This window comes from Drosophila yakuba, chromosome 2L, assembly GCF_016746365.2.
Source record: "Drosophila yakuba strain Tai18E2 chromosome 2L, Prin_Dyak_Tai18E2_2.1, whole genome shotgun sequence".
NCBI lineage: Eukaryota > Metazoa > Arthropoda > Insecta > Diptera > Drosophilidae > Drosophila > Drosophila yakuba.
This window is the reverse complement of record NC_052527.2, coordinates 16,343,632-16,358,191: the sequence shown is the minus strand read 5'-3', so window position 1 is coordinate 16,358,191 and position 14,560 is coordinate 16,343,632. Positions and strand designations below refer to the sequence as shown.

Here is a 14,560-nt window from a genome sequence, read left to right as displayed (position 1 = left end):
GAGTGTTATCGATATTTTCGGTCATCTGTGACGGAGCTTTCCATTTGTTGTTGTTCGTGGGCTGCTGTTAAGAACAAACTTTACACGTAAATAATCTAATTGCATTAATTAACTGACTTGAGCTAAACAAAGAGGTGCGATTTGATCGAGAGAAGGAACATATACGAGATCTGACCCAGGAAATCCCGCCAAGGCAATCAGGACAACAATGCGACGCAATGCGTAAGTCAGCGCCAACTCGACTGTTGCTTCTCCAAGAGATCCAAATGTGATCGGTGTTCTCATCTCATCGTTAGGCGTCAGCAACAGCACATTCAGGAAGAAATCGGCCCCGACGACGTGGAAGACATCTTTGCACGTCCCGCCTACGATGACGACGAGTTTGAAGACCTGCTCCCTCTGGCCAGGAGGCCCAATGGTCACGCACGCCTCGGGCGCTACGAGAACACGCTGGAGGTGAAGGTCCAAGAGGGAGACACACTCCAGGCGCTTGCCTTGCGCTTCCACTCCTCTGTGGCGGACATCAAGCGGCTAAATAAGATCGACCGCGAAAACGAAATCCACGCACATCGGGTTATTCGCATTCCGGTCACAGTGCACAACGTTCTGCTGGGCAACGGGGGCCTTGAAGCTCTTCCCGCCGTCCACCGGAGCGGGAACAACAGTCCTAGGCACAATATAGAGCGTGAACCAGCTCCCGAACGCAATCCCCTCGAAGATGCGCGCCAAATGCTGGATGAGCGACTCCTGGTGGCGGCGGTAAACGCTTCAGGCGCCTTGGATCACGACCAACCATCGACGAGCAGAGCGGCTGGACAATTCTATGAGGGAGCCCAGGGAGCGCCCAATGACGAAGGTAAGTTCAGAAGCTGCAGTTGGGAAAGAATAGCCCATAACTCGCCGCGGTTTTTATTTTTACTTAAAATACACTCCTGGTGATGAAAGGTTAGTGCTGATTAAAGTATGGATTTATATACATTTAAATTTAGAAAAAAAATACAGGTAACGTAGAGGGTTCGTAATGAATCAATCATAAATATAATACTACTAAAATGAGTGCTTTTCCATGTTTGATGAACAAAAATATCAGTGCTTAATAATGCCAGAATATTTTTTATCTATTTCAATTGTAATATCTACTAATTTCAAGTACAACATGCTATGAGCTAAGATAGGTATAATATAGATATAAATATAAACATTTAGGATTCAGTCACTAATAAGTTTATTTCCAATTGTAACACCGAAAAATTGTTTTGATTTTAAAGTTAAAGGTTTGTATTGTAACAGTAGAAGTAAAACGTGATTAAGTATCGATAGTGTGCAGTATGAAGTCAGTGTTGGGAAAAAATGTATCGATACGTCGATAACTCCAGCGGTGCTTCTCCCATCTTTATGCCAAATTGTTCAGTCATTCTCGCCGTAAAACAAAAGGAAAACATCGAATAAATTCATTTTTTGCCTTGAAAACCGTACAATTGCAATCATACAAGATGCCGGATTACCTGGGCGATGACCAGCGCAAGGTGAAGCACGATGAGAAGGAGGATAAGGAGATCAAGTCGCTGGATGAAGGCGACATTGAGCTTCTGAAGACTTATGGCCAGAGCCAGTATCACAAATCCATCAAGAGCATTGAGGAGGACATTCAGAAGGCTGTGAAGCAGGTGAACGAGCTTACTGGAATCAAGGAAAGCGACACGGGTCTGGCGCCACCAGCCCTCTGGGATTTGGCCGCCGACAAACAGATCCTGCAAAACGAGCAACCGCTGCAGGTGGCCCGCTGCACCAAGATAATTAACGCGGATTCGGACGACCCCAAGTATATCATCAATGTAAAGCAGTTCGCCAAGTTCGTGGTGGACCTGGCCGACTCGGTGGCCCCCACCGATATAGAAGAGGGAATGCGTGTAGGCGTCGACCGCAACAAGTACCAGATCCACATTCCTCTGCCTCCCAAGATTGATCCTACGGTAACCATGATGCAGGTCGAGGACAAGCCAGACGTCACCTACAGCGATGTGGGCGGCTGCAAGGAACAGATTGAAAAGCTGCGCGAGGTGGTAGAGACGCCACTACTACACCCGGAAAAGTTCGTCAATCTGGGTATTGAGCCTCCTAAGGGTGTGCTTTTGTTTGGCCCACCTGGAACGGGAAAGACCCTTTGTGCGCGTGCCGTGGCTAACCGCACCGACGCCTGCTTCATCCGCGTGATTGGCTCTGAGCTGGTGCAAAAATACGTGGGTGAGGGCGCCCGTATGGTACGCGAACTGTTCGAAATGGCTCGTTCCAAGAAGGCTTGTCTCATCTTCTTCGACGAAATCGATGCTATCGGTGGAGCCCGTTTCGACGATGGCGCCGGAGGCGACAACGAGGTGCAGCGCACTATGCTGGAGCTTATTAACCAACTGGATGGCTTTGATCCGCGCGGAAATATCAAGGTGCTGATGGCAACCAACCGACCCGACACCCTGGATCCGGCGCTTATGCGACCCGGACGTCTAGACCGAAAGGTGGAGTTCGGCCTGCCTGATCAGGACGGTCGCTCGCACATCTTTAAGATTCACGCCCGTTCCATGTCCGTGGAGCGCGACATTCGCTTCGATCTGCTGGCCCGTCTATGTCCCAACTCGACGGGTGCTGAGATTCGGTCAGTGTGCACGGAGGCGGGCATGTTCGCTATTCGGGCGCGTCGCAAGGTGGCCACAGAGAAGGACTTCCTCGAAGCCGTCAACAAGGTTATCAAGAGCTACGCTAAGTTCAGCGCCACTCCCCGCTATATGACCTACAACTAAGTTAAATTTATTGGCACTATTTTGTATCCTCTGCAAACTGTAACACATTATGCAGCTGGCATTTTATGAAATAAAGCGAAAACTATACCTCCACGTACTAAGAGCTGAGGTTTAATATATATTTTATAAAAATTGTTGGCATTGTCTTATAATTGTGTAATAAGTCATGATCTCTTAAATTTGTCTACAGCCAATATGGAGCAACCCTACGAGGAAAGTGCCACTCTGCTTAACCACATGGTGGACAGACACGCTCCGCTGGTGCGTCCCATTCCTGGACCTTCTTTGAGTGCCATCGACTGGTCTGGATCAGATTGCGACTTGTCTTGGATATGTCTGCTGATCTTCATACTCGCCTTGTGTGTCGTCATACCCTTGGTCTACGTTATCTACCTGGCAGAGCATCCACATCACAACCACAGTGCCCAGTAGTTGGGTAATGTAAGCATCATTCCAAACGACACCTCCTCACCTGGCCCCCTCTCAGATGAGCCTGGCGCATTTAAAATGCAATCCCTGGCTACGGAATTTATTTTTATACCTATACGCGTAACTTTGTATTGACTCTTGTTAAAAATAATAAGGTCTTTGTGGACAGAACTTTTAAATTACCACGATTTTGGTGCTTCAAAGATGCGTTGGCTTGTCTATGCCCCACTTCACTTCTAGCACTGGAACCTAGGGTCCGATTGTGATGTGAATTTTTATCGTAACCCCGCTAGTTTTTCTTTTCTTTACGTTTTATTGAGTACAATTATGTAACATTTTAACTTGTTCGGGTAAAGGGAAACATTCAGCTGAATTTGGGAATAGTTTCTCTTACACCTAAAAAGTGCATAATACATATCTTAGAGCTAAATAAATAGTATCCACGGATAAAATAATCATGTAATAGTAAATACGAACTAGAATTAACAATGGCGCATGCTAACGGCCAATGTATGTTAAGTACTTTGTTTCCGTGATGTTTCGACTGGGAAATGGAGGCCATGGCACATGGTATTTGGCGAGGATTTGGTTTGGATAATAGGCTGGCTGCTTTGCCATTGTCGTGCATTTTCCCCAACGGGAAGATCAACCAATGGTCGCACACCATCAAAACTGCAGTCGCATATTCACTTGAACTTTAAATTCTCAAAGAAAGCAATATTGCTCCGGAGGAAGCCGTGACGAACGGGCACAGGACTCGCCGGAGAGGCTACAGGTGGATTGGTCTCGGAATGGATGGAAGGATCCCTGAAATGAGGTGCAATGTAGAATAGTAATAACTCGACTAAGGTTCTTTAAGGATCTAACGTTTCGAGTGATGATAAGTCGGAGGCGATCGTAGACTCATCGGCTACTTCCGCCATGGAGACGGCGTGCTCCAGTTTGTGCCGCTTGGCCAGTGACGTGTTTGGCTTATCTGGTGTCTCTGGTGGGGCTGCTATTCTAACCTATAAAGGTGATAATTTTACTTGATAAAATTACCCTTTAATAGGAGAGATTTATTTAAATTGGCTTACCTTGGCCCGCCATCTTCGCTGGGGTTGTGTGTGCTTGCTGGTCAGGAGGAACGCCTGCGCCAGAGCCTTAACAGATGGCATGGAATGAGCCACCTCATCTTCGATGACGGGCTTTTCAGCCGAGGGAGTCGTTGTTTCAGGCTAACAATAGGACAGTGCATTACCATACATAACCAAATAAACCATTCAGCGAGCTACTCTTACCACATCATCTTCGTCGACGGATAGCACCTGACTGGGATCGATGAGGCGACGTTTGGGTTGCAAGAATCTAAAAGCAGGAGGAGTAGATCCCCGCGTGGGTGTACTAGCAGGTGATCCTATTGTGGGCACCGAGTCGCCTGGACCGAACTGAAGAACCACAGGACGCTCTCGCTTATTGGACCCTGTTGAGTCATTAGATGAAGATGCCGAAGGTAAAGCACTCTGGGCGGACTCCATGGATGAAGTGGTTGAGTCGCTTGGCTGCTGACCCGCTGGAGCTGCTCTGATAACTGTTGTTTCCTGCTTGTTAAAGTCGTATATGCGAACCGTATTGGATTCATCGCTTGTGTTTGTGGTCGTAGTTTGCAGGGAGTACAGCGAGGGATTCGATTGCGAGTCCAGGGACTCGTCCAGGACTTGGACTGGCGTGGCTTTGTACACCGATTCCTGCGGCGGATCCTGCTCAGTGGCGGGTTTGTTTGCCTTTTGAGCCTTTTGGTAAAACATTATCGGTTTGATAGTTGATAGTTGGTTTTTTTAGGTTCGTGTGGTTTTGTTTGTTGGTTATTGTACGTGTTAAGGATTCGATGGAAATAAGAAGTGTGGGCGTTTTAGTATTGAATATTAGTGTAGGCGTGGATTGGATCTAGAGTTTAGCAGATGTGGTGGACTTTTGTGGGTGAGAACGCTAAGGCAGCATGCAGGCAAGATTGTCATTTACAGGTAGTTAGAATCACTTGACTTCGAAACAAATGCTGTTAGCTAAATTTAAATTACTATTACGGCTAGTTTTGGCTTGCTTTTGTACTCACCAATTCGCAAGGTTTATTGGGATACGGATACTAAAAACATTTGTTTCAGTGGTTCAGTATATGCTTTGTTTGTTGGTTGGTTTATTGTTTGGCTTTATTCGGAATTACTGCATTATAGATTTCTAGATATCGCTAGGCATATGTGTGTGGTGTTTCGTAAGAAAGAGCGTTAGCGGTGTGCATACAGATACGGTACAGGATTTATCATATTATTTCATAAAATTAACAGCAAATATAATGATTAAAAACAAACGTTGCATACACTAGGGCATTAGCATTACGTAAGTGGTATTAACTAAAGGTACGATCAGAACAGTAGCTCGACCCTCTCATTCTCATTCGTGGTTTGTGCAACAGGTAGCGGTGCCGTAGAAAGGTCATCCACTGGATGCCCATCCAGTGCGGGAGATTCTGTGCCTGCCCTTGTTCCCGGTTTCCAATATTATGGTATTTTTGCAATTTGTATTCCCTCCGATGCCCATCTTATTTCATCTATCATATGCTATACTGACTAGTGTTTAACGTCTGTTTGACTAAGCTATGCATAATTTGGCAAATATCCATTGGGGTTAAGACCCAAACGATCCCCAGAGTTCCTAGAATAGCAGACTATTGTTGCTGTACTTGGTGTCCGCACCACTGAAGCCGTTCAGGCAGCTGTCCACCCCCGAGTCGCCCTGGTCCTCCGTCTCCGGCCGCAGGGCCGGCTTCCCGCCAATCGAATCGCTCTCGAAGAGCGGATTCACGACAAAGTCCTTCGAGGTTGCGGACACCGCTCGGAAGCTATTCCGCTTGAGGTCCTTGTGCAGCAGCTGCTTTTCAAATTGAGTAAGGACGCCGGCGGCGGGCCCACCTGCCGTTGGACGTCTCTTGGACACGGACGAGCCGAAGGACACCCCGCTACCATTACTGTGCAGGCTCATCGAGGACTGTGTGTGTCGCTTGGGCAGGGAACTGTAGCTGCTGCGCCAGGAGAGCTGGGATCTCAGGTCAAAGTCTTCGTCGTCACCCAACCCCAGACTCGATTCGCGGTAATGGGAGGCCGAGGTCGAAGGTCTTGCGAGGGGCACCGATCTTTCGTACCCCATTGAATGGGAGGGGGAGTGGAAGGGGCGACTGTTAATGAACTTTAGTGAACTACTGCGGCGCACTGGCGTGGATAGGGTCCAATGAGAGAGGTCGGCAGCGGTGCTCTGAGCGCTACTTGAAATGCGGCCATGCGGTGGATGTTGTTCTGGTTCTTGATTTACCTCGTTGATCACGATGTCCTCCACATCCTCAAGTGCGCTGGACGTAGCGGCCTTTACACCACCCGTACTGTCCGTGGCTGTGGAAGCATTGTTGATGTAGTAGTCGCGGCTATAGCTGAAGGTAAGAAATTTACAAAAGTTACTTGGGCTTGGCAAACTTGTAGATTTCTATGTCCCAAACTTACCGTTTGTAATCCGTTTTTGGCGCTGGAGGATCGGGATTTTCCGTCAGTGCGGATGCCAGTGCCTTTTGCTCAGCACTCGGACTGATGTTGGGCACATCCATGTAGCGCTCCTGGGTGCCACTGATGCGCTGCTTCAGGGCCTCCGGGGAGTACGGATTATTTGGCATCTCAACGGCGTTGTACCACTTCTTCACCTCGCGCTCCGCAATGGAACCTGGGAATGGTTTGGATCAACATCGTTTAGAAAGTTATGGACTTGCATTTCACCGAACTTGAACGAGCATGGAAAATTTGCAGTGAACGGAAAGTTATTAACAAACTAGGTCTAAGCTATTCTCTCTTAAAACTTTTTGTACACTAATCAATTTTGAGCTTCCCAATTACAAATGAAAAACTTGAATTTTTTCCAGTAAAACTCTTTTTGTTTGATTTCTATTAAAATTCGTAATTAACTTCTTTATTACAACATTTTAAAGGACTAAATAATTAATGTTACTAAAAACTATTATGATTACAAGAAAATGTGAATTTGAATGGCTAAGTGTTTGAAATCAAACAAAAACTTGTAAATAAAACTAGTCATATTGACTTTTGAAAACCTATATGTATATATTATCATAGCAGGAGGTTTTCATACCCGTTACTCGTTGAGTAAGAGGGTATTCTAGATTCGTTGAAAAGTATTTAACAGGCAAAATGAAGCGTTTCCAAACATTTATACATGTATATTCTCTTGTTTCATTTAATGTAGAGATAAATAGAGACTTTATAAATAGAGATATCATTAGACGGCTATTAATTACTTTCAGTTCCTTACGTTCCATGGGTAAATAGCACTAGTCGCCGATGGGTCACAACACACAGGGAACACAAGGGACACAAGAGTGTGGTAAACATAAACACGTATATAAGCAATCGAAGTGGGAGGACAGCAAACACCGAGAGATGACAGTTATGGCCACAACCGAGTGTTACCTGGCACGAAGCGCCGCAAGAGTACAACATCGTCGTCGGCAACATCGTCTGGCTGGGCACCCGTGGATCCGCCATTTGAGAGCTCGTTAGGATAGCTACCCGACCATCGAAGGGAACCATTTGTTAGTTTTCCATTGGTGCGTCTACTTCTCGATGTCGGGTTGTTAGTTTGGGTTAGAGGAAGGAGCAGGTGGGTGTGCACATTGTTGTTAGAGCTTGTGTTAGTATTAGGGGATCGCTGATCGTCTAGGACTAAGAGCCTCTGGCTAACAAACTCCTGTTCAGAGTCACCATCTGCATTGAATGTCTCGCAGGCGGTGGAGGGTTCACTCTCATCGCTTTCAATGGACTCTGAACTTAATTGATCTGAGAAAAGAATTTCGTTGATAAAGTTGTATGTGATTTCGCTCAAACTAAACGCAATGGTAGAGTTAGCTTCTACTTCTTGTTCATCAACCATATCACAGGACGTTTGGCTGGCCATATCTAGTCTTAAGATTACATTTCTACGTACAGTGGCATCTCCTTCTAAATGCCTTAAATGATCTTCAAGCCTATCTGAAGCGCCTATATCAGAACAAGCGGCATGCGCGGTATCAGTTTTACTTTGGAAGTCCAGCGCCCTATCTCTGTTTTTTGTGCTAACAATGCACGGAGATCTCAATGTATCTATACTATCCACATTATTACATTTCATTTTGGAATTAAAACTTAAAATATCAGTATCTACGCTAAGATCATCTACCATAGAAGTTTCAGTCTTTTCGGTCTCAAATGCAAAGCAATTGTCTACAAAGCGAATAGGGTCAACTTCAGAGACTGGAGTTGCCGCCCTGCCCGTTGGGGGCTGAATGTCCGGGGAGGAATGTAAGCTATTTTCATTCAGTTCCTCAAGAAGGCTAGAATGGGGGGAATCATACGGAACTTCGTCAATGCTGTCATCCAGGGAATCAAAGGAGCTAAGGTACTTGTGCATGACCAAGGAGCGTTGGCGCCTTCGTTCGATTGTGGCCTGCAGTCGCTTGTCTTTTATGTAAAACTTGCAAATGGTTCCGAAGAGGTTCACTGGCTTGGATCTTTTGGGCGAGTCTGCATCGCTCGGTGGTGTGTTTAGGATGTTCGTCTGTCTGCGCAGATACTTGTGGGTGGCTTTCCCTAAAGCAAACCCATCGCCATTGGTGGAGTCTAACGATGTATTTCTGTGTATACCTTCTGTGGCAGGATCCAATGCGATTTCCTGTAATTCTTGGTCTATACAGGCTAGTTGGACATCACTTGATAAGTTCGAAATCGCCGTTGTAATGATCTTGGATTCTTCATCAACCGAAGTTTCAACAATTGGCTTCCCCTCGACTACTTCATCCTTTTGTGGCTCAGAAACTGGTTCCTCTTCATCGTTTAATATTCCATCATCCCTCTTTAAATTATCTTCATCATGTGGCGGTTCTCCATTAGCGTTACTCTGCTTTTGCTCCACGTGGCCCAAACTCACTGGGGTTGCCCTCTCATCCTTGGTTTCCTCTTTCAGATGTTCCTTATTATAAACAAATTCCACTGGCATTACTGGTGCAGCAGGAACTGAATCTAGAGGTACCGATGCTACAACTTGTAGATTTGGAGTACTTATTGCACCCATAGGCGATGCGCCTTCCGTTTCTGGTTTCGTATTAGGTTCCACAGGAGCTATGGTGTTTGCATCTGCATGTTGTAGAACGATTTCCACAGGAGAGGGTTCAAATTCATGGTATTCATCAGCAACAATTGGAATGCCCGATGGGGTTTCCATATCCACAGGAGCTTCTTGTAAAAGACCTTGTGCAGGATCTGGTAAATCATCAGTGCATGAGACCGATTCTGGAATAAGCTCCTCACAAGCTCGCGGCTCCAAATCCTTTGGTTCTGTTGGAATTGTCAACGCGGCTGGTGCCGACAAAGGTACTGAGTCTAGTTGAGGAACAAAGTTACCGGAATCCACACTGATATATTCCGTTACGGAAATAGATTCTTCGCACAATACTGGCTCCAAAATGACGGACTCAGCAGCAGGCAAGGGTTTCCCATTGGTGCTCTCCACATTCAAAACCATTTTCTCATTTTCAGGCGACTTCTCCTCCGCCGAAGTTTCCACGGCAACTGGTTTCACCTCTACTACGTCTAGAGTTTTAGCTTCTAGAATAGGTTTCACAGACGGTTGGGTCTCCAAGTCCGTAGGTTGTTTTTGTATGGTTACATTGGTTGGTAACGATTTAGAATCGGATTCCTTCTGAGGAACAACATTTTCTTGTAGTGCTCTATTCAGATTGGTTGATTCCTCTTGGTAAAGCGTGTTTACGGACACTAAGGGCTCCAGAACTGATGATGGTTTTCCATCGATGGTCGTCAATTCTTCCATTGTTAACTCCTCCTTTACCTCTAAAGTTTCTATTTCCAGTTGATTGGTTTCCGGGCCTACATTCACTGGGACAAATTCTGCAGGATTGTTTGGGTCCACACCGATTTCATTATCTGCGCCTGATGATTCAGTATCTGCCACAAAATCTGTGTTTCCTGAGAGATTTGTGGTTCGCTCTACAGGATCATTTAGTTCCACAGCGACAGTATCAGTCACAGAAATTTCCGCAGACGCCGGTTGATTCTCTTTAACAGGTACAACATCTGATACATTCTGTGCACTTCCTGGTGGGTCTCCTATTGAATCTTCGCTTTGCTCGACAGGAACAGATGGATTCACTGCGACTGAATTAGTCACTGAAACTTGAGTAAGGGTTGCCTGAACGACTAAAATATCTTCGACTTGTGTCGTATCCTTTGCTGATTCTTGTGGATCCCCAGAGCTAGCTTCGATTTTAGAAACGGGTTCTACATGAGCAGATAGTTCCTTTGGATCAACTTGGATAAGGTCCTCAGAAACAATCTCGGTATCTAGGTTAGTTTCCAAAGTTTGTGTTATTTCCGCCATCGTTGAATTTTCTGTAGTTGGCGTTTGAGCTTCTGCAACTGGTTTAACAACGGTATCAAATGGTTCAGAAGCTATTACTTTAACTGGCGAGGCTTGAGTAGAAGTTAATGGTTCCACAGCGCAAGAATTCTGCTCAGACACCACATCTGCAGGTATAATAGATTCCATTGCAACTGATTCGGCTTTGTTCTCTGGAATCTGTTGCGGGGTTGGTGCAACTTCATTTTCGAAAAGGACTTCTGCAGAAGCTGGGGTATCAATTACTACAGGCGGACTATCCACAGCAATAGACTCTTGATTTTTGGCAGGTACTGGTTGTTCTATTGCGATTAATTCTGATTCCAAAGGAACTGTTGTCATTGCTTGTATTTTTGGGCTTAGTTTCACAAGCGATGGGGGGTTCAGGACAATTATGTCTGGAACAACTTCTGTAGTCGATAACGTATCCACTTTTTCTTCGGCTTCCGTATTATCTTCTTGCACATACACTGCATCAGTAATTTTTTGTGAATCTCTCTCTAAGGATTCCGTATCTGGTGGATTTTCACCTAAAGTTAATTTCGATTCTTGAATAGGATCCACCAGCTCTGGTACATTTGCTCTGACGCCTACACATTCGAGATCGACTTCTACATGTTCTGTAACATCCATTGAGATGGGCTTCATAAGTATTTCATCTTCTTTAGATTGTGGTTCAGCGACCTCTACATTTCCTTTAGATCCCGTGTCGCCATTTACCTCTGATTTAACCTCTATTGATGTGGGCGGTTCTAGGGCTTCAACAGTACTTTTTTGGGAAACAGTTTCTTCTGGGAGAGTGGTATCAGCAGTGACCGATAGCATCTCTACAGCTTCGTTTGGTTCTCTCTCTTCAGCTGCAGGGGGTGCTTCATCCGTAGCCGTAGAAGTTACTTCAACCGACGTTGTTATTTGGACAGCTTCATTTTGTGTGCTCAAACCCATTTCCACTGACTCGGAGGTTTCTTTTCTCGCATGTTCAGAATAAGTTTCCGAAGTTTGGGGGCGTTCTTCAATAGGTGTAATCTGTAGATCTGCTGTTGAATCGACCATGGTTTGCACTTCTTCTGCTGCTGGGATAGGTTTATCGGATTCCACTACGGATTCAGCTTGGGGGAAATCTTCTGTTGTGGTAGAAACAATCTCCACAGGTGCAGGGGATACTATTTCCTTAATTTCCATTTGAGCCGCATTTACCACGTGCACTGGTTGTTCCAGTGATTGTGATTGGATATCAAACAAAGTGGCAGATGGAATAACTGCCTCAGAAGGTTCATATTGAGTCAGCGATTCTACAGATACTGGGAGTCCTATATCGACCGCCTCTGCAGGTACAGATAATTCTAATGGTAATGGCATGGATAGTGGTTCTATCACGTGTGAATCCGACTTATGCAGGTCGGATTCCAGTCCTTCTCTCACAGTTAAGAAAGCATCTTCGCCAGGCTCTGAGTGTTCCACATCGACAGCTTCAGTGGTGGCCATCAAATCTGAGGTGTTGCATGGTGTTTCTTGAACGATTTCGATAGGCTGTATAGCATCCATTGGGACAGTTGATTGTGTTTCTGGCATGGTTTGCTGCCCAATATGATTTTCCGGATTAATTTGGTTTTCCACATCGATGGACTCCACCTCAGCTAATTTTCCGATAGGTGCAAGTTTTTCTATTATAATAGATTCTGGTTCTGGTATCGTTTCTATAGGATCAAGGCTTTCTATTGCCATGGTTTGGGTTTCTGGGTCTGTTGCCACAAGCGATGGGGGTTCCAAAGCAACTACGTCCGTAACATCTTCTACAACCGGTAAGGGATCCACTGCAACAGGCTGTGATGCTTGGGGATTAATTGCACAAGATTCAGACTCTGGAATCAATTGCGACGTTGTGAGTAAATCATCTTGAAGCTCAATTGTCGGGTTATTTTCGAGTTGAAGATTCAAAATGTTTGTTTCAGGAACTGATTCACGTCCCTCAGGTGAATTAACTGGGACATTGTGTATTTGCGAATCGATATTGACGGGCTCTGATGGTTCAACTGGGGCAGGTTGTGTAACTCCTGAAGACACTGAAGTCACCACGTTAACATCGGAAGGATGTGGTAAACTTATCGTTTCAATTGCCGATACGACTTCTTCTGAAATGGATTGCGGTTCTGGAACATTGACATCTAATGCAACTGGTTGATTTTCTGAAATTTCTTCCACAGAAGCTGATGGGTTAGCAGTTTCATCAGTTTGCGGCTGCTTTCCTGCGATAGAGTCTGTTCCTATTATGACATCAACAGCTTCAGAGCCATTCGCATCGCCAGATGTTGCTTCTCTAAGAATCCCTTCAAAGACCGAATTTTCCACAGGCGGTGGCAGCTCCGTGTATACAGACTGTAGTGAATCCTCTGTAGCACCTCCTATAGCAGTTGATTCCACGGGTTCTAAGGGTGGTGATGAATCGATTGCAATATTTTGAGGCTCAGATTCTATTGGCATTAATATAGGATGAGTCTCTGAACCAATTTTTAATGGGTCTGGTGAGTTCACAGGAGCAGATTGAGTAAGGTCATCAGCTTCCACAGGCAATTGGGCGTCCACTGTTTTAGGTTCTGAAACGGTTTCCATTGGGACAGATGTCGCAAGTGAATCAACTTCAATAGTTCCTAGGTTATCCACTTGTGTACCACTGTCTACTGGGACAGGTATGGGACTAGGCTCAGGTTGTGCCGCTGCTATGGGCTCTGACATCATTTCTGGAATTTTTTCTAATAAATTTTCTGTCGAATCCCCTGTGATGAAACCGGTTTCAAGGCTGTGATTGAGCTTCATAGATGATGGTAGGTCCTCAGATCGATGTTCTTGAGTTGTCACAGTTTCAGGATCGCTTTCCAATGGATCTGGCGGCTCCAAGATCAGCGAATCCAAATGTATTACTTCTGGTGGATCCAAGGAGTGAAGCTCAGAATAAGCAATTACAACGGTATTTGCGACGATTTCAGAGGGCACTGGTATTTCTGGAACAGTTTCCACATGGACAACTTCAGATTCTGTTGTTGGAGCTGTTATTATTGCTTCTACGTAAGATTGCTCTTCTGAGACAATATCCAAAGTAGATGTTATTTCTGGGACTTTCACGGACTCCAGAGCAGTAACATCATCGGTTTTCATCTCTGGACGAATTTCTACAGGCGCTAGTGCGGGGACAACTTCTGCAGGATACAGAGAATCAGTATCTTCGACCAGTTCCATTGGCGGCGGCGGTTCAATCTCAGATATAAGCTTTAATTGTGGTGGAGGTGGTAGCACATCCAATTGAACAAGGCACTCCTGTTCTCCTGGGGATATTTGGTCGGTAATCTCTTCGAGCGGTGGCTGTTGGACCAATTCAAAGTGCTGCTCTGGGCCAGCTTCTGAAGGCTCTGTGTTCTCCTCTTCAATTATGTCCAGTGAGTGGGCCTGCACCAGCTCCACTGTGCGAGCGTTGATCTCAGCGAGGGCCAAGTCACTCAGTTCTTTGAGGGTGTGCATCTCACTGGGTGTCATGCCCCCAGGCTGTTCAGATGCTGGAACAGCTAGCATAGGTCCCAGCGCCATGGCCGCCAAGATCTCGATCACCGATGGCACGGTTTCGTGCATCTGTCCTTCATCGATGTACTCGACTGTGCTAAAGCCAGTACAGCCATCGAGGCTGGCCAGCTCCTCGGATTCGCCTTGGGCTGCAACACAAACGACTGCTAAATTCCGGTACTCAAAGATCACGCACAAGTGGACTGAGTTACTAGAGGAGGGATTCCGGGCTGTCTACAACTAAGAACGATCTAGCTATCAACGATCTAGCGAGCTTATGATCTAGGTAAAGGGTTAGTTAACTT

The 14,560-nt window shown here is 45.7% G+C and overlaps 3 protein-coding genes across 16 annotated transcripts in view; 2 read left to right on the top strand and 1 right to left on the bottom strand.

The window, feature by feature from the left end:
• Positions 1-56: 56 nt before the first annotated feature.
• LOC6528454 (lysM and putative peptidoglycan-binding domain-containing protein 4) lies at positions 57-3,679 on the top strand. The gene is made up of 3 exons (XM_002089464.4): positions 57-222; positions 297-856; positions 2,986-3,679. The coding sequence occupies exons 1-3, from the start codon at positions 209-211 to the stop codon at positions 3,225-3,227; spliced, it is 816 nt and encodes a 271-aa protein (XP_002089500.1). The 5' UTR covers positions 57-208; the 3' UTR covers positions 3,228-3,679.
• LOC26535684 (26S proteasome regulatory subunit 7) lies at positions 1,333-2,892 on the top strand. The gene has a single exon (XM_015199166.3). It carries the CDS (start codon positions 1,494-1,496, stop codon positions 2,793-2,795), a length of 1,302 nt encoding a protein of 433 aa, XP_015054652.1. The 5' UTR covers positions 1,333-1,493; the 3' UTR covers positions 2,796-2,892.
• The window catches only part of LOC6528453 (titin homolog), a 24,722-nt gene continuing 13,679 nt past the window's right edge, over positions 3,518-14,560 (bottom strand). For 6 of the 14 annotated variants that reach the window (XM_015198461.2, XM_015198457.3, XM_015198467.2 and 3 more), the window contains 7 exons: positions 8,936-14,404; positions 6,752-6,965; positions 6,567-6,681; positions 4,505-4,996; positions 4,301-4,441; positions 4,092-4,231; positions 3,518-4,031 (listed from right to left, as the gene is read on the bottom strand). In XM_015198461.2, the coding sequence (XP_015053947.1) occupies positions 3,911-4,031; positions 4,092-4,231; positions 4,301-4,441; positions 4,505-4,996; positions 6,567-6,681; positions 6,752-6,965; positions 8,936-14,404 (6,692 nt within the window). In that variant the 3' untranslated portion in view covers positions 3,518-3,910. Of the gene's footprint in view, positions 4,032-4,091; positions 4,232-4,300; positions 4,442-4,504; positions 4,997-5,380; positions 6,682-6,751; positions 6,966-7,726; positions 14,405-14,560 lie in introns of those variants that run through there. The other 8 variants (XM_015198455.3, XM_002089463.4, XM_039371242.1 and 5 more) reach the window with 5 other exon arrangements.

Excerpts from the sequence above, each read along its gene's own strand:
- LOC26535684 (XM_015199166.3), top strand. The coding sequence starts at position 1,494 with ATGCCGGATTACCTGGGCGATGACCAGCGCAAGGTGAAGCACGATGAG.
- LOC6528454 (XM_002089464.4), top strand. Across the intron at positions 857-2,985 it reads GGGAGCGCCCAATGACGAAG|CCAATATGGAGCAACCCTAC; the intron begins GTAAGTTCAGAA and ends ATTTGTCTACAG.